This window comes from Xenopus tropicalis, chromosome 5 (assembly GCF_000004195.4).
Source record: "Xenopus tropicalis strain Nigerian chromosome 5, UCB_Xtro_10.0, whole genome shotgun sequence".
In the NCBI taxonomy this organism is placed as follows: Eukaryota; Metazoa; Chordata; class Amphibia; order Anura; family Pipidae; genus Xenopus; species Xenopus tropicalis.
The window spans coordinates 87,951,196-87,979,093 of NC_030681.2; the positions used below are offsets into that span (position 1 = coordinate 87,951,196).

At 38.0% G+C, this 27,898-nt stretch overlaps 1 protein-coding gene across 1 annotated transcript; it reads right to left on the minus strand.

Moving 5' to 3' along the window:
* Nucleotides 1-3,735: 3,735 nt before the first annotated feature.
* On the minus strand, nucleotides 3,736-26,422 carry cyp3a4.3 (cytochrome P450 family 3 subfamily A member 4, gene 3). Its single transcript, NM_001015786.1, has 13 exons — nucleotides 26,317-26,422; nucleotides 23,960-24,053; nucleotides 22,027-22,079; nucleotides 19,807-19,906; nucleotides 18,694-18,807; nucleotides 17,690-17,778; nucleotides 16,916-17,064; nucleotides 13,260-13,387; nucleotides 12,530-12,605; nucleotides 7,985-8,145; nucleotides 6,566-6,792; nucleotides 5,105-5,267; nucleotides 3,736-3,928 (listed from the first exon to the last, which is right to left on the minus strand). The coding sequence occupies exons 1-13, from the start codon at nucleotides 26,385-26,387 to the stop codon at nucleotides 3,839-3,841; spliced, it is 1,515 nt and encodes a 504-aa protein (NP_001015786.1). The 5' UTR covers nucleotides 26,388-26,422; the 3' UTR covers nucleotides 3,736-3,838.
* Between the last annotated feature and the right edge of the window lie 1,476 nt (nucleotides 26,423-27,898).

Genomic DNA, 27,898 nt, shown 5'->3' on the forward strand with positions numbered 1-27,898 from the left:
AAGTCTATATTTGATACGAGGGGCTATATGTGCTGGTTTTGTAAATACAGACTGCGTCTCACTGTATATAATGTGCTGGGTTTGTGCATACAGACTGCGTCTCACTGTATATAATGTGCTGGTTTTGTAAATACAGACTGCGTCTCACTGCATATAATGTGCTGGGTTTGTGCATACAGACTGCGTCTCACTGTATATAATGTGCTGGTTTTGTAAATACAGACTGCGTCTCACTGCATATAATGTGCTGGTTTTGTAAATACAGACTGCGTCTCACTGCATTTAATGTGCTGGTTTTGTAAATACAGACTGCATCTCACTGTATATAATGTGCTGGTTTTGTAAGTACAGACTGCATCTCACTGTATATAATGTGCTGGTTTTGTAAATACAGACTGCATCTCACTGTATATAATGTACCTGGGATGTCAGTACCCACTGTATCTCACTGCATATAATGTGCTGGTTTTGTAAATACAGACTGTGTCTCACTGAATATAATGTGCCTGGGGTGTCAGTACCCATTGCCTTTCTTGCTATAAAACTAATGTAAACACATCTAAAGGGGTGGTTTACTTTTAAGTTAACTTTTAGTATGTTATAAAATGGCCTATTCCTAGCAACTTTGCAATTAGTCTTCCTAATTAATTTTTTTTATAGTTCTTGAATAATTTGCCTTTCTCTTCTGCCTCTTTCCAGATTTCAAATGGGGGCCAAAAATTATTATCATTTTTTATAACTTATTTTTCCATGTAGGCCCCTTAACTATTCATATTCCCATCTCTTGTTTAAACCACTACCTGGTTGCTAGGGTAAATAAGACCAAATGGAGTGCTGCTGAACAAAAAGCTAAATAACTGAAAAACCATTAAAAATAAAAGAGGACCAATTGTAAATTGTCTCAGAATATCAGTCTACATTATATTAAAAGTGAATTTAAAGGTGAACTACCCCTTTAAGCTAACTGATCCCAAACACAAATGTTTGCAGATCCCCTCCCAAAAGTGTGCGTATGGATACTTTCCTAAGCATTTTAGGGTAAAAAAAGCCCCCCCCCCGCACTTTTGTACAGAATCTTTGGAAGTCAGTGGGAACGGCAAGAGGTAGTTGAGAGGTTAATTTTTTACACCAGCAGCGGATCCACTAAGTCTCACATTAGCTTTAGGTCAGTCTATGTATGGCCCATCTTTAGCCTCCCCATACAAAAAAGTCACCCTCTACTTATGCTCCCCATCAGGTATCCCGATTTCCCGACGAAATTTGGGATACCTGATGAAGCATGTTGAAGGAGAATACTACAAATGATATTTCTGATTAATTTTATTTGTGGCAAAAATTGTAAGTGCAATACTTTTGTTAAGTAAATGAGCTGATGTAATTTCACACAATAGGAGTGCGCCCCTTTTATGTTTATTTATCCCTGAGGAGATGTTCCAACATATTCTACCAGCCAATAAGCAATGGTCTGTGTATCCATTTGGAGGAGCTGGAATACCAGCTAAGGGCAGTCGTTCTACCTCATTAGGTATAAGATATGCAAGTTGGTGGATATAGCAATGTCTGTCTCACCGATTTATAAAAAAACATATTTGCTTTAAGACACCATGCCATTGGCTTTTCGTGTCATCTACATATAAATTTAACAGAGCATATTATTAAAAGTATTACAAGTATTATATAGTTATGTGCAGCCTTTGGTGCATATTTTTTTCTTTTTACAATTTTGGATACATAGGACCTGAAGGGAATTGTAATATTACATTGTGCTTTTAAAATAAATATTGGAAAATTAAAAGATAGAAATCCCTTTCCTTCACATGAACCCCCATGCCCATATATACACATCCTTATACAGGCCTATACACTATATATACCATTATCAATACTAACTGTAGATCTTAAGAGTACAATAGCCTTGCATGTTATGTTCAAGAAATGCTCAAGAAATCATCCAAGTCACTCTTAAAGGCAATAATAATAATTAATAGAATAGATAATATGTCGTTTGTAGAACCTCCATATAGGTTCCATAAAGCACCTTTTTTACGTGATTTACAACTTTATGCTATTCACTGTGCTGCTCAGGAAATGCAAGAATATTCTTGTACCTTTGCCGTTGCTACAGATGCCAGTAAATTCTTGTACCTTTGTCATTGCTGCAGATGATGTTACAGAGTGCAGTGAAGACTTATATGGGGAGTACTGTTTGCTGAAGTCAGCATTTCCAGCAATTCAGGCAATAGCAAACCTTTTACTGTTCAGACAAATTAAAAGAGCTAAGGAGACCGCCTCATACATATTCAAATAAACACAAAGAATTCTGGGAACTAATCCCACAGAGCTCCAAGAAAATTTCATTTATATGTGTTTACCCTCTAGTTTAAAGTTCACTTTGTTACCTCAGACTAGAATCTTCTTTACTAGTGACTACAATTTTAGGCCTTATACATAAACCAACACTCAAAGTTAACAATTTGCTACACTCAAGTTAATATTATTAATAAATGAAGCCATGGTGTAAAACTGAAATGAAGCTCCCACTTGATATCTACATCATAACCAGTTCACCTGGTGATGTAGAGACCAACACTGGAAATAATGAAGGGAGTGAAATATAAGGGAGAAGGTTTGCATCATAAGATTAATAAGGGCTGATAAAACGAACACTATTTATAGCATTCGTTAAAAATTTTATTGCGTCTTATTTTTCGCGTCTTAACACACGATTCACTAAAAGAATATTTGCGTAATTTAGACGCAATACTGTTTGCGGTATTTAAGTCGCGAAGACTATTTTAGTGCGGTATTTCAGCAAAGCGCGCTAATTAACGCAACGCGCTACTTATCGCGCGCACGCCATATTAGCCATACACACCATTATGTTTGTAAAACTACCTTTTTTTAAATGACCGTTTCCCTGCAAACTGGAGGCTGCATCACTCTAGGGCCAACACATACTTGAATAAATCACACTGCAAAGTCCATATTGTGTTGCCAAAAGCTCATGAACTGTACTTTTCTATAATTACCGCCTGCTCCAAGAAGGTGTTCATTTTCGCATAGCCTAATGTGATATTTAGCGCGTCTAAGTGTTTGTGAATCTTGCTTAAGTATTATTTCTGCACGCTAATTAACGCAATGCGGTAAAACTAACACATGTGGTTGCGCGGTAATTAACGCATACGATAATACTTTAGCAAATCGCGCTTTTTTCGTGTCTATTTTAACGCAAAAAATCATGCGATAAGCATTATGGCACTTTAGTGAATCAACCCTATAGTGTTTACCCATCAACAGTAGCATTGCCTATGGGAATATGACATCTGTGACCTGAAACAGTCTTTAACCAGTGGGATTTTCCAGTCTGCCCACTGAGATACTAGTTAGGGGAGTGCTTTTTACTCAGGAGTTGTCAGCTTAAATCAAATCATTTAACATTGAACATTGTTTTCTGAAGAAACAGTTACCCGTAATATATTTTTGACTGAAGAAAAATTTTCTGGGCATTTTTATCAGGTTCTAAAGTATATAAAGCCTCATTAGCATCTGTGAAGAAAATGATTGCAAGATGATTTCTCAGTAAAGAACTGAATCTTGGATCAATAAACCCCAAATTCATTTTTCTTCAACTTTATGGCTGTTTGACCTTTTTGATCTCCGTTCGTGTAAACTTCGAGTGCCTTCATTTGTTTATTTGTTTGGTTATATATATATATATATATATAGATAGATAGATTTAGTGAAATGTAATTGTATTTATTGGTATGTTTAATAAAGTCTGTAAAGGAACATATGCATCCAAAGAATCTCTGATGTAAATAAGCTGTATTCTGTTTTGTTACTCATGAGCTGCTGCCCGAGAGAGAAATTTTAAAACAATTGGTTTCTTTGGCTGTAAAAAGCCTATGGTGCTGAACTCCATGGGAATCTGCAGAAAGAAAATGAATTGTCAGAATTATGCTGCACTTTGTTCTTTACTAAAGTAATAATTCTTCATGGCTGCTTCTAATGAACCATGTCCATTTAAACAAGTGTCAGATTTGACCTTTTCTACACCCTACTCACTCCGCTTTATATGCCTACTTTTCTACTACAAAAGCTTCAGCTTTATTTCCCTCACATTGACTGCCCTCTCTGCACCAGAAGTGTCTTTATGTACTAATGTCTTTATGTACTACACAGTGCCATGTTTATTATTATTGTGAATTCTGCAAATAAAAAAAAAAACACCTTTTCTCTGCTTAGTGCCTCTACATCCCTGTATGCCTCGTCAAATGTATTAACAACTGTGCATCAACCCCACAACTTGTCATATTGTTTAGTACAGGTATGGAACCCGTTATCCAGAATGCTTGGGACATGGGGTTTTCCGGATAAGGGGCCTTTCCATAATTCGGATCCCCTACCTTATGTCCGCTAATAAAATTATTTAAACAGTAATTAAACCCAATAGGATTGTTTTGGCTCCAAAAAGGATTCATTACTGTATATCTTAGTTGGGATCAAGTAAAATGTACTGTTTTATTATTACAGAGAAAAAGGAAATAATTTTTAAAAATGAGAATTATTTGTTTAAAATGGAACCTATGGCAGATGGCCTTTCCATAATTTGTAACTTTCTGGAAAATGGGTTTCCGGATAAGAGGTCCGATACCTGTATATCTACTATTTATATATTATTTAAAATGTGCTGTTTTCTTACATTTATATATTTGCAAAAAACATGCTTTATGCTTTCTTAACTCAACCATAATGCCATGAACATGTTTCTAGCACACCACTCGCTTGTTGTGGTTTAAATACAATCCATGATAACCCAAGGCCTGCCAGAAAAAGTGTCTCTTGCTTTGTTATAATTCTTCAAAGCTTAAGTGGTTCTGTACAAGGAATCCTACTTATAAATATAAATCATAACAGTAAAGCTCTTTTTGCTAGACAGATAATGGATCCACAAAGGAAGCAAACAGTAACAATAACCTTTTTTTTTTTTTTTTTAAATCTAAGTAAATAATATTTTTCATGCCTGTATTACTTTACATTCTTTAGTCACACTGTCCCAGTCATTACTTTTTGCCATCTAGAGGTAAATTGAATGCTTTCTTACCAGAGTTTCTGCACAAGGCCGGACACTGAAGTTCTGTAACAGGGTGACGATGGCCACTTTCATGCTCAGGAGAGCAAATCTCAATCCAATGCAATTCCTGGGACCATCTCCAAAGGGCAGAAAGGTAAATGGAGTGTGGGTTGCCCTATTTTCTTTACTGAACCTGGCAAACATGAGAACGTTCAGGAGGAACATTAGTTTTGACATTACTACCCACTGACTGTAAGGCTAAAATAAATAAAAAAGTGTAGATGTTGTTTTCTGTCTAGAACCTTTATTTATTGCATTGCTTATTAGTACATCCTTTGTTCTAAAGGCCCTTCCTTAGTCTTAAAGGGACAGTAACATCAAAAAATTAAAGTGTTTTAAAGTAATTAAAATATAATGTGCTGTTGCCAAAAAAATTGTGTTTTTGCTACAGAAAAGCTTCTATATAATAAGCTGCTGTGTAGCCATGGGGGCAGCCATTCAAGCTGGAAAAAAGGAGAAAAGGCACAGGTTACACAGCAGATAACTAGTAGATAAGCCCCATATAATGGGGGTTTATCTGTTATCTGCTAAGTAACCTGTGCTTTTTCTCCCTTGAATGGCTGCCCCCATGGCTACACAGCAGCTAACTTATATAAACTATAGTAGTCTTTCTGAGGCAAACACACCAGTTGTAGCAATGCAGGGCAACAGTACATTATATTGTAATTACTTTTATACACTTTCATTTTTTGGTGTTACTGTTCCTTTAAGGAAATGTGACACAAGGTGATTTCATGTGTTATGCTCCAGGCAACACTCTTGGCATGCTGTTGTTCTCAAGCTCCATAGAATTTGACTCTCTCTGCACTAATTCCTGTATAATGCAATGCCCTGTTGGTTTTATTTGTTTACTTTTGAAACCTGGTTAATGTATATATACATGAATGAAGTGATGCTCATCTGTGATATATGATATATACAAGGGATCATGGTAAAAAAAAAAATAGGGAGGGTATGAGGCAAAGCAAATCTGCACTCTGCCTGGAGTGAGAGTAAAGCTGCCCATACACGGGCAGATCTGCTCACTTGGCGATGTCGCCAAGCGAGCGGATCTTCACCCGATATCCCCACCTACGGGTGGGCTATATCGGGTTACATGTAGGCAAATTCTAACGGCGGCAATGGGGCAGTCGGTTGACCGGATCCGACTGAATTTTCTAACCTGGCCGATCGATATCTGGCCAATTTCAGGCCAGATATCGGTCAGCCAGGCCCCTCGTTTCTGCCCCTACATGGGCCAATAAGCTGCCGAAACGGTCCAAGGGACCGATATCGGTAGCTACAATTGGCCCATGTATGGGGACCTTTGCTGTGGTGAATGCTCAGATAACATTGTTTAAAATATTTTATTCCTATTCAACCACAATTTCATATATGAGTATGAGCTCTAAGTATTTACATCCCTTCATAAATAAAATTATGTTGATATACCTTTCAGGGCGGAACTCTTCTGGCTCTGGCCAATATTCAGGGTCCCGTTGTAGCACATATGCTGGGATCAATGTGACTATCCCCTTGGGGATGCTAACACCATTAATTTCAACATTCTGCTTTGAGACTCTTTCTAGTCGTCCCGCAGGGGGAAACAACCTAAGGGTCTCCTGAATAACCATATCAAGATATTCCATCTGCATTAGAATGTCATAAGTAGGACTGGCCTATAAAAAACACAATTTATTAGCAGGAGGTCATCTTATTAGTATGTAGTATTTACCATTTTTTACAAAAGAAAGCAACAGAATGGGAAAGATACACAGAGAGTTAGCAGCAACAAAAAACATTTTTTCCAGGGAACTATATGACATGATCTACTGCAGCATTTCTTTTTAGATCCATTGTTGCTGTGGCGCCACAACCATGCTGTGAAAGAGCATCCTAGAAATTTATTATAGGTTGTACTGCATTCTTTTCCAGCAGGGCAAAGATTTTTGAATCACAAATTACATTATAACTACACAGTATGTCAGTTGACCTTAATTTTTTTTAATTTGCAAGTAACAAGGTGGCTTCAGGATGCAATAATCTACAGTTCTATAGAAAGTTTTAGTTTAAGTTGTTGCACAAAGTGGCTATATATCAACATATATACTAAGGGGCACATTTACTAACCCACGAATCCGAAAAATTCCGATTGGAAAACGAACATTTTGCGACTTTTTCGTATTTTTGCGTTTTTTTTCGGCGCCTTTACGACTTTTCGGAAATTGTCGCAACTTTTTCGCGCAACTTTCGGAATGGCTACGAAAAAGTTGCAACAATTTTCTGAAAAATCGCAAAATACCGATCGGCCCGTTCGTGGGTTAGTAAATGTGCCCCTAAGTGTGGTCCAAGACCACACACACCATCGAAAATCATCAGTCTAAAAGCAGCAGGCACAGAAAATATTTTAACAGGTCTAAAAAGTGATACACTTGGAATCCAAGGAACATGTGCAAATGTAATCAATAGAAGGTAGAACACGTTTTCATATATATATATATATATATATATATATATATATATATATATATAAAGAAACAGAGAGCCACACACACAGGGACTTTGCAAAAAATAAAGTATTTAAGATTCAACGTTTCGAGCACTAACAGTGCTCTTCCTCAGGGACAAACCTGGGGAAGAGCACCGTTAGTGCTCGAAACATCAGATCTTTTTCATTAAATACTTTTGCAAAGTCCCTGTGTGTGCGGCTTTCTGTTTCTTTATTATTACCATTTTTGCCAGCACCCAGGGCTTTTGATTTTCTATAGGGTGTGCTCCGTTTGTTCTTGTTTTTATATATATATATATATATATATATATATATTATAGTTGTTGCATTAAGACTTGAATATAGCAGCAATAATGGCTTGCCTTGTCAGGGAGAAATGAATCTATCTCCTCATGCAGTCTCTGCTGGACGTCAGGGTGGGTGGCAAGATTATAAAACAGGTAAGACAGTGCTGTACTTGTGGTTTCATATCCAGCGACTATAAATATAACGGACTGAGCCATTATTTCTGCATCTGTCAGAGCTTAAATAAAAAAATAAAGGAACATATTAATAAAGGTATGCATGAATATGTAGAAAGGAAACCTACTCATTCCCATCCCCCTGGGAACCAGTGTTTCTTTCACAGTCCTTTAGAGTCTACTCCAGTGTTTATTCGAAACACCTTAAATAACTATATTCAGATGACAGTGGTTCCATAGGCTATTGTTGTTATTGTAGATCAGCAAAATCAAACTTCCATAGGGGATTTGGGGGTTATCTTGCAAACTGTAGGTCTGGGGAAAGCCAATAGTATTGAGCTAAACATTTAACATTTGGGAAGAACACCCAGAATAATATGGTATGCCTCAGAAAATAATTGCATAATGTTCAACATAGGAATGAACAGCCAGGTAAATAGATGAACTTTGTATATTAATAAACGTAGACTATTTACTCCCCTCTATGAGTGTGTTCTAAAACAATAGAGCAATGACTCTTAATTAGAGGAGTAGATAGAATTGTTTGACCCAGGACAGCAATCCACTCCTTCTAGATTCTGCATGGATCAGTGTGTTGGTCTGGCTGTGTCGGGTCTGTCTCAATTATTTCATGCCCCATATGGGTGTACTTGAACAATGGGGCAGTGGCTCTTTGTAGGGAGGTAGGGAGGTGCTGATTGGTAAAAAGGGAACGCCGATCTATGGAGCCTAATGAAGAAATCCTGTTAGCTGGTAAAAGAAGGTTCAATTCCACAAGTCATTGTTACTGTGCATCTATAAGGTGTAGTTCTTAAGTGGATCTATACATGGTGTAGATGGAATATGCAGGATTGTCATTATAACTGTTTATCTGGGTGAATCTTACGGTGTTGAGCTGTATATTGGGCCAAGTGGAAAGTCCTCTGGGGAGGTTTAAGCGGGGTCAACCTGTGTAGAAGTGTTGTGGAAAGGTCACCTCTTGACCGACTGAGGAAGGGGGTGCCATGTATAGATCCACAGAGTTAAGGTGGCCACACACGTGGCGATTTGCGACCGATGGTCGCACGAAAGATCGTCAAATCCGCCACTAACCTTCAGGGCTGAAACAGCAGATAAGGAGGTAGAAACAATAGGATTTCTACCTCCTTCTGCCGATTCAGCCCTGAAGGCAGATTTTGATCAGACGCCTTCTATGGCGCCCAATCAAAATCTTTTAACCTGGCCGATCGGCGAGTCGACCGATATGAGCAGGATTGTAGAAATGGAAGTTCCAAGTGGTGTGTGGCAATCAGGAAGGAAGGGCCCCCTTTGTCGGGCATTGTCTGTGGGTGAGGGGCCAGTCAGTGAGCGTACAGATATTTATGCATGCAAGGGATCAGACAGCCATTGCTAGGCCATACCCATATTGAATCTGAGCCTTTTAGATAGGTGTGGTAGAAATCACTTGTATGGTCTAGAACAGATGCATGCCTTTGGAGACAAAGGTTTAACAACACCTGTAACAGTGTTCTTACAGGAAAAATTAGTCTCTGAATTTAAAGTTGCATTTTAATTGCCCAGGACTTGGTATGGGGAGCCTTTAGGGGTCTCCATAGGTGTGCGTGACACCACACTGCCGGCTGGAGGGTTAGGCCTTGTGTGCTATGGAAAATTATTCGTCTGATTCTCTCGTGGCATAGTTCTTACCATTATTGCAGGTGAAGGGGAGAAGGGGAAATCCCATTTATAAGGATATTCTGCTCTTGCTGATGACCTTGCGTAAAAGGTGCCATTGGGTAATTAGGTTGTCTTCTTTTTAGGTGTCTGACCTCTCTGGCTTTAGAAAAGATTTGCTATTTGGTAGTGAATTTGTTAACACACCATAAGATGTTCTTCGGTTTGTCCGACCTCCTTCCAGCAACTCTATGGAACCAGTCAACTTGGAATTCCTGGTCTTTGTTGCGGCACAGAAGTGTGATGAAAAGTTTGATGAACATCCTTCAGGAGCCCTTCCCCCATATGCGGATGTTGTGCCACCTACTTCTATTCTCTGCATCCTCCAGGCCTCTCTGTTGGGGTGGGTTAAGTTGGTTTAAAAAATCTGCTTGGCCTGTCTCAATAGTGTGTAGATTCGCTAAGATTGCAGAGTGCTCCATCTTTATAATATGTTTTATTGCTTTGTGAGTCTGTGAGTAGCTGGGTAATATTACCATAGTGGTATCCTGCAGTTGGGTACCTGCGTGTTTTTTAGAAGAACTGTGCAATTTCTTTTGGCTTTTTAGATGATTAAGCTCTCTGGTGGAGAGTAGTATTAGACATCTGCCCATGATTGTGGTAAAATCAAGCCATTAAGTAGGGTTGCTGGGTATCATGAAAATGACCTAACAGACGTATACCCAAACACTGAAGAGAAACCATGTGGCATTCTAGCACTTTATTTTTGTAAAGCCAAATAACATCACCTCACACCGACAAATTCTTCTAAAGAAGTAAAATAACAAAAAAGCAGTTCCAAAGTCCCACAGAAGTATATCTACAGTCTGAAGAAAATGACGACCGAAGAGTAATTGAAGCAGTTGATCCAAAGTACAAGAGACCGTTCCTCTCTCTCTAAAGACTTAGCCCCCAAGCTCTCTTTGAGGCACTTTTTATGCCCCTGTTGGCCCAGCCTCCCAGCATGTCCCTATTGTTATCATGGAAGCATGCACAGAATTGCTGGAGCCACTGATATCAATACTTATCTGATTCCTATTGTCACACCTTAGAGAAGTCCTTAATCCTTTCAACTCAGGTTTTTAGAAAGAAATCAGATCATTAGTAGTTTTCCCATAACCATCACACTGGGGCCTGGTGCAGAGAGCCACACACTGACATGTCCGATCAGCCAGCTATCGAGCCAGGCCCTGTCCTGTTGTGATTTTTCCAACAGGAACTGATAGTAAATTATTCAATTTGAATAAATGTAAATACACCCATAAGCACTTACAGTAATGCTGCACTGAGTCCTCTATCAAAAGAAACACAGGATTTATGGCCTCCTTTTTTTGTAAACATGATGTTCCAGTGTCTAACTTCCTCTCTCAGAAACATTCTTAATTCCCGTGGCCAGAGTCTGCACAGTTCTCTCCTCTCTTCCCTCTCCTGCTCCCCCTCCCACGAGAATGCTAAGAACTCCCTCCCCCCCCTTAGGAATGTGTGATCTCAGCTATATTGGCTAGACTGCAGGCAAGAAGCGTCTTAAAATCGCAGCTGCTATCTTAAGAAAACGGAGAAATCTTCTAAAGCTGTTTAGCTCTGTATGTTAATGGTTTCTGCAGAATAAATTTTTTGTTCTAGGTGGCATTAATGTGGCAAATCTATTGGCCATAAAATGCCAAAATGACTTTCCTTCTCCTTTAAAAGCAAAACATATTTCTATTTTAAAGGCTCACATTTACTTGTGTTAGCTCTTCTTAATGGCCACAGCTGCCAGTAAACAATCCTCAATGTTTGAAGCACACACTCTATATAGCGATTGTCCTAGTATTTAGTCAAGGTACCTACCCTGTTTCCCCGAAAATAGGACATCCTCCGAAAGTAAGGCACCCCCCCGATTTTTCACCCCCCTCGGAAAATAAGGCACCCCCCGAAAATAAGACACCCACCTATACAATGGAATAAATGTGTACTGTATTCTTCCTCATGGAAAAATAAGACATCCCCTGAAAATAAGACCTAGTGCATATTTTGGAGCTTAAAAAAATATAAGACAGTGTCTTATTTTCGGGGAAACACGATATTACCTCATAAAAAGGATATTAATATATAAAATGCTTATCATATAGGTCACCCTATATAGGTTACCCCAGATCTCACTCTAAGGGGCTGATTTACTAACCCACGAATCCGACCCGAATTGGAAAAGTTCCGACTTGAAAACGAACATTTTGCGACTTTTTCGTATGTTTTGCGATTTTTTCGGATTCTTTACGAATTTTTCGTTACCAATACGATTTTTGTGTAAAAACGCGAGTTTTTCGTATCCATTACGAAAGTTGCGTAAAAAGTTGCGCATTTTTCGTAGCGTTAAAACTTACGCGAAAAGTTGCGCAACTTTTCGCGTAAGTTTTAACGCTACGAAAAATGCGCAACTTTTTACGCAACTTTCGTAATGGATAGGAAAACTCGCGTTTTTACGCAAAAATCGTATTGGTAACGAAAAATTCGTAAAGAATCCGAAAAAATCGCAAAACATACGAAAAAATCGCAAAATACCGATCATTACGAAAAAAACGCAATCGGACTCCATTCGACCCGTTCGTGGGTAAGTAAATCAGCCCCTTAGTGAGTTTCAGACCAGGAGACCAGTGCCACACATTAGGTGACACTAGTTTAATAGTTGTCAAGTTGTACAATCCTATGTGCAACAGCCTCAAAACAAAAGTTAAAGCCTTTCTTAAAGATAAAATGGTATTCATTCATTAATACCTTTATGCTTATTGCTTAAATCATTTCCTCCTGTTGTCCTAGAATCCATCATAAGTTGAAGTAAATCCACACGTCCCTGTTGGCAAACAAATGAACAATAGCATAATGCAGCTTCCAGGTCCTGACTGGTATTTAAAATAGACCCTTGAATTACAAGTACACAGGTCAACAAACTTTTTCGAAGACCTCCGGCATTAATATTACGTTTTATGTTGGTATGTTAGAATATGAAATTTGCTAAGTTTAGAAAAGCATTGTAGTTGGGTAGTTTGGAGAAAAATGACATATCAAACCATTTTCTGTTTGTTAAAAAGTGTACCTTCCAAAAAAATATGTTTTTTTTGGTGCTTTGAAAATCTGGTATTGTATAACTAAGAGTTTTTAACTATAGATATTTGGTACTGGTGTGTTCAGGAGTCATGGGGCCTTCCATATTAGTTGTATTTTCCTTATAAATTGAAATATAATATGTTTTTAATATATGTTATTATGAATAATAATTTTTTTTTTAGTATTTAAAGCCATAAAAATCTAATGTTATCCTGCACAAAACCTATAGATTGTGTTCTTAAAAAAACTTAAAGAACCCCCTAGGAAATGCCCCTAAAGAGAGAGGGCACAATTTCACTGGCATTTAAAGGGGTAAAAGATAAATACATGTAAATATATAGACAGATATAGAGACTGATTTTTTGGAAACATATTAAGTATGGTTTCAGTTTGCTCTCACCGAGTGATCTCCTTTTTTTCTCTTCTCCCGAAAGCTTGTGACAGCATTCATAAAAAACTCAGTGAAATCTTTTGGAACAAAGTTTAAATTCAGGCCCTCAAGAATGGGCCTAAGGAATGGGAAAATCACTGAAAAGAGAATGAAAAAAAAACACATTTTCACACTTGTTTATGAGAACAGGAACTGAATAAAGAAGGCAATAATATAATTGATTTTTGTATTTATATATTGTTGTGAAGGGCAGTTCACATTTTCAGTTGGTCTTTATATTTAATCTATTCAGCTCCCCTTCTATTTACATTTCAGTGTGTGATTTAAACCACTGCTAGGTTATGGTAAACTGGACCCTAGCAACGAGATTGCTACTGACATTTAAAACTGGAGACTGCTAAACAAAAAAAAAAATAAACAATTCAAAAACACACACAAAATAAAAATGAAGACCAACTGCAGTTAAAAAAAAATCAATATCTACAACATACAGATATAAGACTTATTATACAGAATGCTCAGGCCTGGGTTTTTCCAGATAAGGGAGCTTTTTGTAATTTGGATCTCTATACTTTAAGACTATTAAAAAATCATGTAAATATTACATAAACCCAATAGGATTGTTTTGCCTCCAATGAGGGTCAATTATACCTTAGTTGGGATCAAGTACAGGTACTGTTTTCTATTACAGAGAAAAAGGATATCAATGTTAAAAATGTTTTAATCAAAATGGAGCCTATGGGAGATGGCCTTCCCATAATTCAGAGCTGGAGTCAGAGGCTGGCAGCTTTAATAACATTTAACAAATGGATATTGGCAAAAAGCTAGGAGCTGAATAAATGTAAATTATTAGTCGAAAGTAACAGGACTTGATAGAAGTGGTTTTAGTTCAGCTAAGTGTTAAGAAAATTCCCTTAATGTATAAGTAAGCCTTTTATTTTAAAATCCCCTTAAAAGACTCTAAACAGCCGTCAGCCAAATCTTTTCTACCTCTTTCTACATCACAAACAGCTCAATTGCGGCTATTTCAGCTACTTCCTAGTCTAGTATGAAGCTCTGCCTTCTTTTTTATCGAGCTCTCCTACTCTCTTTGACTGTGAAGATGGTCAAAGAGGTGTCTACTTGAGCTGCTTGTGTTTTAGAAAGACATGAGATTGAATGCAGGGGAAAAGGTATGTTATTCTGGGCACTATCTAGAGTAATTTCAGAGATATAAATAAGATTTACATATTCTTTAAATCTTATGCCTGTGGAAATTATGAGCTTTTTTAAGCGTGTATATTTTACAGGCATATTTCTAAATTACCCATGAATTATTCTACTTTCTTACAAATATTTGCACCAATTAATGTTTCCCACAAACCATCACAACATTATATCAATCCAAGCTTCATCATGCACAGTGCCTAACATAAAAACGCCATGTGAAATAACGACAACTGTTTGCGGTAATGTATAATTTAGCAGTGCGTGTTGACAATGCTTCGCACAATAATACACCTACAATGTATACAGGGACCTGAACAAAAAGTATTAATTAGTGGCATTGCAGGGATGCCATAATAACTTAGTATAATGATGCGAAATAAAGGTTTGCATAAATTCTGCAACCATCTTAAAATACACTATATTTATACTCCACATGTGCCAGCAATCCAGGCATATTCCTTTGTCTTAACAGATTTTTATTTGTGGCATTTAAGCTTCTATGTGTGAATTCTGCAATATTTGTCTGATGTCTGATGTAAAGCATAGGGCAGGCAGAGTATGTGTAGTGCGATGAAAAAATTTTTTCTCTTGCGATATGTAACTATAATCTAGACTTAATTTCACAGAGAGAGTGGATGGCAGAGGGAAATATTGCCCTAAATTGGCTCCCTATGCTGAAGGTCCAAGGCTTGAGCACCTGGACCCACTATATCAATGGGTAAGCTTTTAATACAAGTCTACACATAACTGTTTCCTTTGAAATTTATAATCTAGGCTTTCAGATGTGTAGGCCCACACAGAAATGCTAATATTTCCAATTTATTTTTAACACAGTAGCCTGCAGGCTTTGATTTCTAAAACAATAGACAGCAAACACTATGGCCAGTTATTTAGTTACAGTAAACACTAAATAATAGGCCACGGGCTAAGCGTTGGTTCACTACCAATAATACACCACAGACACTGTACCACCAAAAACCTGTTTTAATCTTACTCCCACTATCTAAGTGGGTGAATTTACTCTAGATTATTATACAGGAATATAGGAGGGATAATCAGTTTGTTCTCATCAGTCCCCCTGTTACAGATGGAGTTAGCATGCTTAGGTTGTGATGTTTGATTTGTTCAGAGTACCCAAGAAATGAGCTTGCACAGGACTGTTCAGGAGGATATCATTGTAGGAAAGTGCCTAAACACATAATCTCCTATTGAAGTTGGCTATTTTGACCAAAGGCCCAAGGGATCCAAACTTCAGCTCTTCAGGGAACCTTCACCACCTAAACAATGCTAAGTATTAAGTGTTGACTGTTTTAATCACCTTAGTGTTGTAGCATTGTGTGTATTATCTAGGATTGTTTGTCTGTAGCCATTTTATTTAGTAAAATAGCATGTGCGTTGTTTCGTTTCTTGAAATATTACTGCAATGTGCCATAACAGTAATACAGTATGGCACACACAGGCAGCATAGGGCAGACAAAGTATAGCACACACAGGCAACATAAGGCAAGCAGAGTATGGCACACAGGCTGGGTAGGGCAGGCAGAGTATGGCACACACAGGCAGCATAGGGCAGGCAGAGTATGGCACATACAGGCACCATAGGGCAGGTCAATTAGAATAGGGAATGAGACAGGGAAACCTATAATGACTACGCAAGTAACTTATCATGATGGCTCCTAGATGAACAGTTTGAACTGCAGTACATATAGTGACACAATGCTGGTGCTGCTCCTACAGTCTATCTAAGATATAATCAGTTGAATAAGGTGGGCGCTTACAGTAAGAATCTGAGTTATGAACTATGCAGGGTGTGAACAATGTAGAATAATTCCTACCAAATGTTTTCAAGAACGCTAAGAAAGCCCAGTTGCTTAAATCTAATAGATACTGTATTTCAAGACCTGGATAAATGAAAATCTTCATAGACATAATGCAGGGTCTTATAGGTTTGAACAATTCAGGGGCTTACAGACTGAATCTATGGTGTGAACAATGCAGGGGCCAGTTAACTTACTGGTACCATTTAAAACTTACACAAAGGTAAGCAGTCACAGCAGCCAGACAGATAGGGGGCCACACGGGGGGCAGTCCACCAGTTGCACAGCACTGCTGTTAAGTATGCTGGGGAATTGCCTTCCACACAGTTGAAATAAAGAAGACAGTTTTGTCACTACTAGATTATATCCTAGATTGATGAAAACCTTTAAAGACTTTGGAACTGAATACTACAGGTGATAATGGTTGCCTAATACTGAACCAGAGACAGATATAGTTGATGTACGATCAGAGAATGTGCAGGCCATCTGATTACTACTTGGAGACAAGGTAAAGTATGTTGGCTAAACATTGAAAAGACCCACTGGTGAGAATGCTTCCAGAAAAGCAACCGTTATATATATATATATATATATATATGTAACATAATATCTGGAAATTGTAATTTAAAATCAAATTACCCACTAAGATGAGTAATGGGCTCAGCAAGCCAGTTTTCAGCAGCTTCTTCATATGAATAACAAAAGGATCTGAAGGTTTGTTAAGAGAGTCAATATTCACACTGAATGAAGTGCTAGTGATAACATCCATGCTGTATGCTCCAATCACACTAGAAAGTCAAAAGAAATTATAATGTAAGTTCCAGCTGCAGGTACTTATGATGTTGCACTGCATTTAAATTGCCCACCTCAAGCATGCCAGGGAGTGACATTGCCATCTCATAAATTCTGCCAAGGTAATAATGGAATGGAAAATTTAACATCTTGTTTGATGAGTATAACGTTGTCCTCAGTAAGTAAAATATTTGAAAATATCAGAATTCATTATGCACAAGGAATTAGTATTATTCCTTAAAGTATTGCCATGAAATATCCTTGGATTACCACAGACTGCTTACCAGTAGTTTAAAATCAGATCTAGGGCTTTTTGTGTATTGTTCCAGAGGGGCAGCAATCCATGCTTATCCATGGACATTTTGATTGGCCCACTGTTTTAAGTTTCTGCTATTATGCTTATTCTGTTGTCATCACAGGCTAAGTTTATACCTGAGGTATAGGCATTTTAATGAAAAATAAAAATAAAATTCATTTTTTTAGCTGGATTAAATTGATTAGCACCAGGGGAAATAGCTGTCTGTTTGTCATTTACACTCCAGTTTTGTTAGATACTTAAACTCATTTTACATATAGAATACAAGCTTGATGAATGATGGAAGGTTATTAAACATGACTCACTCCTTTGTTGCACATGGCTCATCTTTCTCCACATAACCCTGGATGTTTTTCACAAGGATATCGGAGTAATCTTTCATTATCTGGAACATCTAAAACATTGGGTTCATTGAGAGATAAATTATTGTCATTTAATAAATATATTATCACTAGAATGCTGATCTAGTACCATATAGCCACCAACTAAATAAATATGCTGCATAGGAGAAAACTTAAAAGAAAAGTCAGATTTTTTTCTAATATCAAGGGTCTGACTTAACAATGTTTAAATTCCAATTTTTACTGCAATTAAAAAAAAAAATTCCAAATGTGAAGCTTTAATTTGAAATCATGAGTATTAGTACAAAAAATTTTGAATTCCAGCTAAAATTCAAATTTAAATGTTGATCAGGCCAGTAAAATCTAGTCTAACCCTTTAGGCTGTATTTTTGTATCTTTGATAAATAATCAAAAGGTAATTCTGATGCAAGGATCAGAGATTTTAGCACAGCCTGCATGGCAGAATTTTTAAAGTCTATACAGACTGCGGCCCACTGCTCAAAGATATTGTGTCACACTATGACCAACATTAATTATACTCTGTGGCCTGCTGACCCTTACAAAGGGGCAATATAGCCCCTAAGTTCATTTAATTGGTTTGGCCTAAAATACTATTTTCTCACTGTTTTAATAATGAAAAATCTTTGGTCTATGGTTGTGAGGTGTCCTGGTGCAAAACAGCAAAATTGCCCTGTCTAAAATTAGCTCTCTTAATGCAGCAATTAGTTTTCTGGATTCAAATGCTTTCCTGATGTTGACATGCCATACTGCTCTTGGTTAATACCAAGACTTGGAGGTGGCATTTGTTTTTGAGCCTCTTTTGAATCTGCTCCATTGCGAGCCTAAGTGACTCTCACAGATCATCAGGACACTGAGACTCTTTAAAATAGTAAGTTAAATAGGAGACAGTAAACTACAAAAGAATTAAAAGAACCATTATGTAGAATACAAGTAAATGTATTGTTTACCTCTTTTAGTTTTCCACTGGTGAATGTAGGTGAAAGCACATTGCGAATCCTTTTCCACTGCTCATCCTCTGCAATAGTGATGGCAGACTCAAATGGGCCATTCAAGCCAAAATTCTGCAAAAGATGTTCTACATTTTAATAATTGACCTGGATCATCCACATACTTCATGGACAAAGGGTAAAAAAGACAAATTGCAACTGTAAACTGTATCTTATAAAGCAGTTTATCCTGCAATCACTCATTTTTTGAACATCAAAAAGCCCTGAAAATGATGACAAGTGAGGGGTCATTTTCAAAGGCCATGAGTGCAAGTGCTACAGCACTAAGCTCAAAGCATTGCACCAGGGTCTAGTTACGCACTAACAGGAGCAGAGTGCAACACAAGTGGTGCAAGGCAGCCCTCTCCTAACTACCTGCTGTAGGGGAAGTGTAAGTACAGGGTTTCTCTGCAGCCTGGCACTAACTAACTTTTACATGTGAATAAAATGCAAGTTAGGGGTTAGGAAAGGGGGTGCCTTCAGGCCCTAACTTGGATTTAAAATAGACCCTGGTATTTTAGGTACACGGATGCCCAAAATGCACAGATTGCCAGTCCACACCTGGATGCCTCCATACTGCATAGTTTGCAAAATATGGCAGCATGCATATGTTTTTGCACTTTGCACTGATGTCCTGCCATCAGTAAATGACCTCTAAGGAGTCATGACTCTCAGGGTTCCTGCAGTATGTAAAATATTTAATAAGGCAAAATACACAAGCTTTAATTTATATAAGAATAGGAGGTATTATATCTAGGTAAGTGTTAACACAATAGGGGGGGGTAGCGACTCAGGTGCCAAACAAGAAGAACAATGTAATAACGCATAATGAAATTCATAATTACTTGCTATAACTGTGTATGTGACACACTGAGGCTCATTTGCACCAATGCAGTTACAAACAGAAACACGTTTTTTTTGTTTAAACCCAATTTATCCTCTAAGTAGGAATCCAGATGTACATTTTGCATTATAGTTTAATTAATCTACATACACCTGTGTTTTCTGTTTTCCTACACATCTTGAAAATGTATTTAGAAATACACCAGAGCATTATATTCATAGGCATCTTACCCGTCTGTTAGTGAAATTTGTGTAACACTCCTTCACAAGAATAGTTTTAATTATAGCAGGGTCCATAATTGCAAGCACGGGTTGTCTCCCATCATACGTTCTGCAAATAAACAAAGTCCAAAAATGGAAATTAGAAATTGCAGCATTTGAAGCAGATTTACATACATAAAAACTCACCCATGTTCTATTCATTCCTATGGGATTTTGAAGCATATTTAGCAATGGGTGAAAGTTAGAACTCACCATTTGATAAATACACTTCTAAAAATCCCATAGAAATTAATAGAACGTGGGTGAGTTTTTATGTATTAAGCTCTTAACTCACATTTCAATATATCTGCCCCAACGTTTTTTGCTGGCACATAGACATGGATTAACTACTAAAGTTGCCTTATTATTTACCTATTGACTAAATTTTAAATATTCTTACATTTCTAGAAACAAGCAAATGCTGCAACCAGTAAGTTTGTGATAAATGTGTGTTTGCTGTGTGTCATCATACATGTTTAGATGCCTTCAAAAATACTATGGTAGGTGCTATATTAAAAGATGGGATTTTCCACTCAAACAAAAAGAACTCATCAAGATTTAGGGGCAGATTTATCAAAATGTGAGTTTGGAGCTTATTACATAAAACTCACCCACATTCTATTTAATCCTATGGGATTTTTAAAAGTGTATTTATCAATGGATGAAACCTAGAACCTAGAACTTTGTGTGATAAATACACATCTAAAAATCTCATAGGAATGAATAGAAAGTGGGTGAGTTTTTATGTATTAAGCTCTAAACTCACTTTTTAATAAATCTGGCCCTTAATGTCCTTTGTATTTGTTGGTAGATAAACATTGTTAAATTGCAATAACAAATGTACAACACAAACTTTTGAACTGACAGTAAACTGATTCACCACTACATTCCAATACAACACCAGCCTTCACATTTGATAAGCAATTCATAATCCAGCTGACAGCTAAGCACTACAGTGTGTTCTAATATTTAGTTTACCAGAACAAAAGAAATGATGCACTGGAACCTCGCATAGTCACCTTTGTGACTATATAGTGTACTACATGAAAGGTAAATGGGCTGGGCTGACGTTACTTCAGTAAAGTTTTGTAAAAAAGCAAGGCTATGGATTTGGAATTTTAAACTATGCAAGCCATTAATACCTTTACAGGGACTTAGTTAGGATTATCCTTGATAGAGAGGGGCCTTGGGGTACTTGAGGATAAGAAATAGGAACATTCAATGCCAGTAAGTTGCAGCAAAAGCCAACAAGGTAAAAGCTGCTTAGTTTCTATAACTGGAATTATTAGAACAGTCAAGATTTTGAGTCTTTTGGAAAATGAATGGAATAATGGCATTTTTTTGAGGGGTTTTTGTGTGTGTGCTAGTGCGTAATGATAAAAAAAACATGGTTGTCTATGTATTTGGCTTTAAATTATAATAAAAGCACCAGAAATGCATGAGGCATTTGATGCTGCCTCAAAGGCTTTAATCTACTCTTGGTGCTGCAGATGCTTTATCTGTTATATTTATGATTGCATGGTTGAGAATGCCAGTAAGTCCTGCTGCAGATTGGAGCACACAAGCATCCACTGGTTTCATTTTCTGTGTGTGGTGAGCCGCAATGGTTAAAGGAGAAGGAAAGGCTAAGTCACTTAAAGGGACTTAAATCGCTTACCTTGTACCCCAGGCTCTTGCCCATGCTAGGAGAAAACCGCACCAGCCCGGGGTACCTGCAGTGAGTGCGTCCTTCTTCCGCGTTTCTTCTGCGGCAAATTCCCTGGGCCGGCGCATGCGCATTAGAGTGAAAAGCCGAATTTGTTGTTAAAGTTCGGCTTTTCACTCTAATGCGCAGCACGCCAACGCAGAAGAAGGAAGCGCTCACAGCTACCCCGGGCTGGTGCTGTTCTCTCTTAACAAGGGCACCAGCCCGGGATACAAGGTAAGCGATTTAAGTCACTTGGGGGTGCCTAACATTTTGGCACCCCCAAATGACTTAGGCTTTCCTTCTCCTTTAAAGATGATTTCTTGAAGACAGTATTTGAATATGTCTGGATCATTTTAATGAATATAGAATATTAATAACATTTCTGTACATGTTCTAATTTGGATGCTAAATATTCTTAGCACCTTATGATACTACAGAATGTACACCAGTTAAATATTTTTCAAATCTCTTGCAAATGTGATTGTATTTGGTCACTTGCTCACCCCCACATCTTCCCATATTTCTTGAAGCATTCAGTATCAAACTGTACCATGCCCTGAAAAGACAAGAATAGTCATTTATAAAGCAGGGTAATATTTTTAAAGAATATTACAGGTATGGGATCTATAATCTGGAATGTGTGGGACCAGGGGATAAGGGTTCTTTCTGTAATTTAGATCATCTTAAGCCTAAAAACCATTCAAACATTAAATAAACCCAATAGGGTTGTTTTGCCACCAATATGCATCCATGCAGCTTAGTTACCATCAAGTACAAGCTACTGTTTTATTATTACAGAGAAAAATGAAATTATTTTTTTAAAAAAATCCTTAAAATGGACTCTATGCGAGATGGCCTTCCCATTTTTATAAATTTCAGGTATTTAGATTTTTTTTGAAGTAAAGACTCCAGAAGATTTGACAATTATGGACTTAATGGCCCTAAGGGTACATGGAACAGCAGCTATGTTGGCTTCCATGTTTAGCCAACATACTTTCCCTTGTCCCCAAGTAGTAATCAGCTGGCCTGCACATTCTCTGATCCTACATCAAGTATATATTTGTCTCTGGTTCAGTATTAGGCAACCATGATCACCTGTAGTATTCAGTTACAAAGTCTTTAAAGGTTTTCATCAAGCTAGGTTATAATCTAGTAGTGATAAAACTGGCTTCTTTATTTCAACTGTGTGGAAGGCAATTCCCCCATGTCAAATTTCAAACTGTTATATAAATAAAACTGTTTGCTCTTTTGAAAAATGAATTTCAATGCAGGATTCCACAGGAGCAGCACTATTAACTGATGCAATTTTCACGATCCTATTTAATTGGAATCAAAATTTTATTTACCAAAATGGTAAAAACTCTGGTTTTATAGTTATATGTAAATATAATTGAAATAGAAAGTGGTATCTGTCCACTGCCATTCTCTCCACTGCTTGTTGCTTGGGTGGTTGTGACTACAGCTAGATACAGTGCTGGCAAGGATTGACCCACACTGAACTACTTTATCTATACAGCTTGCATCACTAATGCTACATATAACCTGTCAGCCAATGCTGCTTATAACCGCTCAGCCACTGTAGCACAGTGCCAACACAAAGCTAATGATTCTGTGGCATACAGTGAGATTAAAAGATTTTTCGAAATTATTTCCTTGAAATATTTCACTGTAGTCAAATACAATACATAAGGGTTGATTCACTAACGGTCGATAAGCGTTATCACATGCTTTTTTGTGTTAAAATTGACGCAAAAAGAACTGCGCGATTCGCTAAAGTATTGTCGCATGCTTAAGTCGCATATCGCGTGTGTTAAATAGCGTGCAACCGAATGTGTTAATGTTAACGCATTGCGTTAATTCTCGCGCAGAAATAGCTTTTGGCAACACAATATGGACTTTGCAGTGTGATTTATTCAAGTATGTGTTGGCCCTAGAGTGATGCAGCCTCCAGTTTGCAGAACAGTAGTTTTCCAAAATGTAATGGCGTGTATGGCTAATATGGCGTGCGAAAAACGACAGTTTGTGTGCACTGCGTTAATTAGCGAGCGTTTCGTCAAATACCACACGAAAATAGTCTTCGCGACTTAAATAACGCAAACAGCATTGCGTCTAAATTAACCAAGTATCCTTTTAGTGAATCCTGCGTTAAGACGCGAAAAATAAGACGCGATAAATTTTTAACGCATGCTATAAATAGCACTCGTTTTAACATGCTTTAATGAATCAACCCTATTGTTTAAAAAAAAAAACTGCTTTTTAAGTTGAAGAAAAAACTTGAACCTAGGGTCATGGCACATAGGAACCACCATATGAACCACACCATATGGAAAATAATCATCATTATTTGGGCCAAATGAAATCCAGGAACTTTTAAAAAAACATATTTTAAGAAATAATTATAAATTATACATGCATAGGATACTTTTATTTACTCACTTTTCTAAATTCCAGAAAAGTTCCTATGAAGGGCAATGGAGTAGGTCCAGGAATTCCCATTTTCTTAAAGTATCCATATGGCCAAATGCCATAGCTGTAAAGGAAAAAAATACCATTTACTGGGCGTTTCACAGTCCTTAGGTTGAGTTTTCTAAGGGTGATGGCACTGTTGGCACGCAAGGCACTTTGTCGCCTGTGGGAAATCAGCACACACCACTTTCTTTGTCACCCACAGGGAGTATCTTTCATGAGCCTTAAAGCAAAGTATGCAATGAGCGTTTCATTTGCCTGCAATAGCAGAGATCTAACCACTCTGAAATGCCTTTCCACCGGCAACAATAGGAGTTGCAGGTGGAAAACCTTTCAAATCGCTTTGGATTTCCGAAGTCGCACAAACTTGCCTGCAGCAGGAAACTTTGCATGACTTTGGAATACAGAAGCAATGCACTAGGAGTTGCCTGTGGAAAGGCATTTCAGAGCAGTTAGTCGCTCACAATAGCAGAGATCTATCGTGGGCGACTGAATTTCTCAATGAGTCCTTATCCTAACAGGACACAGGCATCACCATTTTAATTTAATCCAGCCCTTGAACATACTATATGACACGTAATAAGTTGGACAGGATTGGCCTAAATGATCTCTATTCAGTCTATTTACACCTGTTATAACAATGGTTTACTAAGTGAATGTATTCAATTTAACTATGAAGATTTTCATTCATCCAAGTCATGGTTTATCTAGTATAAATGAATCTAAAGAAACTGGACTTGTTAAGTAATCATTGAAGACATTTCACTACTCATTCGAACAGCTTCTTCAGTTCAACTCAGCTCACTGAACTGAAGAAGCTGCTCGGATGAGTAGTGAAATGTCTTCAATGATTACTTAACAAGTTCAGTTGCTTTAGGTTTATTTATAATAGATATTCAATTTAACAACTTGAAACATTCAAAGCAAATGCATTGTGCTTGAATTTAATGCCAATTGGGTTCAGTATTTGCATCTGATTTACTGGGTGCAAGTCTGGTGCACCTATTTATGCAGCCTTTTGTGGAAACCTTAAAGCTACCTCCATGATGGCGATCCATGGTTTCCCATTGTCAACAGACACAGATGCAAGCCATTCGTCGGAAGAGGCAGGATGGAGACATAATAATAATAATAAATAAAAGTTCAATAATAATAATATTAAAGGGGTTAGACAAATTTCTTTAGTAGCTTGTTTTATTATAAACTACATTAATATTTTGCTTATATGTACATGTTAATAACTGGACAAATAATGTGGAGAATTCACTGTCTAAGTCATAATTTAGACTTAGAACTGGTAACTCAACTGCAATATTATACATGTTGACCCTTAAACAGGATAAAACATCACAGTTAGGGGACATACTGTTGTAAATTAGAGAAGAGTCACATGGGGAAGAGAGCCCTCAGGGGCACCCATAACTTCTGTTTGGCCTGCCTGCCCTGAAGGCTATGGTAACTGCCTGAGTGTGCGCACACAGAGTGGAGAGGATCAGAGGTCAGCCTGAAAAATGTGAAAGCAAGCGTTATCCGCTTTTCTCAGCCAGGCAGAAAAGCGCAGGGCTGAAAGCAGTGGAGATCCACTTCCCCTGACCTAGCCCTAAAGAATAGAAAACTATATACGTAAGAAAATATAATTTAATTTAAAATAAAGTGATTGCTTCTTACTAAAAGAATTCATATGACTGATATTTGAGCTCTAGGTAAAGTTTTAAAATCATTTATTTTAATTATGTAAAAAAATTTACATTTATTTGACTACTTAATTCTGTGATCCTGCTGTAAGTTCAGCAAAGGACTCCAGGCATGCATGGCTCCATATATTGGTTTAAATTCTATATTACTGTGTATTGCTTTAGCTACCTATTGGGTTAACACCTGGTCAGTAGAAACAACAATGCATGCCAATGTTATTAACAGGTAAGAACAGGGGCGCTGCCACCATGAGGCAAGTTGAGAGACTTGCCTCAGACGGCAGCGCCCCCATTGTTACCATGGGCGGCAAAAAGCTGCCCCTGGTAACTTTAAGAGCCAAATTTCTGTTTTTTAAAACAGAAATTGCGCTCTCTACACTAGCCATGGGGGGCAGCATAGGAGGAGTGGCCCAGGGGCCAAACACACCCCCGGGTAAGAACATTAACAAATAAGGATGGCAACCCTGGTTGCTCCATGTCTGTCATTCACAGGTGTAAGACTGTGACATCCAGAGATGTTCCATCCTCAGGAAAATCCTCTAACTAAAATGGTACAGCCCTGCAAGATGTCAGCAAAGTGATATATTGGTAAAACTCATACTCATACTCACATCTCATACATGTCATACTCACAGTAATATAAGCACCAACAGAGCAGCCAGGAGAATCCATGTCCCTGTTGATAGGTGAGGAATAAGATTCATGGTGCCAAGAACTCCCAGGCTTCTCACTGAACTTCCCTCTCCCTGCAAGTGATTTTTCCTGTGTCTCTGCTGGGTGAGTCATAGCAGTCACATGATCAGAGGGGTAGGCTGGAGTTCTTTGCGCAACCTTCCTGACATTGCAAGGAGTTGTGTAAGAACTGTTTACACTTCACATATACACAGGCAGAGGCAGGGTGTGACGTCAGTTTTTTTGGAATGTCAGGCAAATTACCTTTGTAACTTTGCTTTTATATATATAGTTTTGGTTTTAGCTCAGCATATACTGCTGTCAGACAATAAAGCTGGCCATACACATTACAATAATGATCTTTCATCCACTCCACTGAATAGTCAGACATGCAGGTAGGAACAATAGAATTCTATTGCTATCTGATGATTCAACATTAACATACAGCTGATGTTTGGGCTCTTCAAAGCCCAATCAAAATTTTTAGACCTACTCGATCAAAAAGACGACAGATATCAACCCACCATACACTCCCCAAATATCATACGAAACCTTGCATCATACAATAATATTAGTGTGTGTATGGACACCTTAAAGGAGAAGGAAAGGCTAATAAAGAGTTAATCTAAAGCTGCAGGCATACCTTCAGTTGTCTCAATAGTGCCCTTTTGTAAGGGTACTCACCCACGAGGAGCTGTTTCGCGTGGCTGCATGCGTGCGCATCCTGCTCGACGCGGGACGTTGCACACGCACGATCTGATGTGCGTGCACTTGGACGAACGCGCGCAACATCCCGCGACGAGCAGGTACACAAAACAGGTCCTCGCGGGTGAATACTCTTACACCTTAAGTCTCCCCATATTTCTCCCATTCAGATGATCAGAAGCCAAACAGGAAGAAAAAACGCTGAGCTGTGTAAAGAAAGTTCCCATAATGCCTCCTGCCTCCATAATGCTCCTGCACAGACACCCAGACCAAGTGTACATGCTCAGTTAGTTTGTTTCAGGTCTCACTGCCGACACAGACTTATAGGCTATGAGAGAAGGGACAGGTGAGAGGGGCAGTTGCAGGGCAGTTAAAATAGCTTTTGTACCTGGGGCTTTTTAAGACCATGTTACACTTACCCATAACTCAGGAGCACTAGTGAGCTAGTGATAATTAGCCCCAGCTAATTATCCTACACCTGTAATTAGTTCCTTTTTCTAAAGGCTATATGGCAGCTAGAAGCAATATTAGGCTACAATTTGTACACTAAATACAGGAAAAAATTGGCAGCACTCAGTCTAACCCACACTGTAGTGCTGACCAGCTGATCTTGTAGGTTGAGCCTTATAGGTGATGGCGCATGAGGTATTTTGTAACCCCCAGGAATCCACACTTCCTGCAGGTGACAAAGCATTTAAAAATACCAAAATTAAAGAATTGCAGTGAGTAAAACATTAGAATTGCACAATCCTACAAAAATGAAGGAGAAGGCTTACTCATGCAAAAATGCAAGAATGCAATTTTCACAACTGAACATTTCTTATTTTTCTACCCATAA

Coding starts and splice junctions, on each gene's coding strand:
- cyp3a4.3 (NM_001015786.1), bottom strand. CDS start 26,387: ATGAATCTTATTCCTCACCTATCAACAGGGACATGGATTCTCCTGGCT. Junction 24,054..26,316: donor CTGTTGGTGCTTATATTACT/GTGAGTATGACA, acceptor TTTCCTTTACAG/CTATGGCATTTGGCCATATG. Junction 5,268..6,565: donor GAAGAGTTCCGCCCTGAAAG/GTATATCAACAT, acceptor CATGTTTGCCAG/GTTCAGTAAAGAAAATAGGG.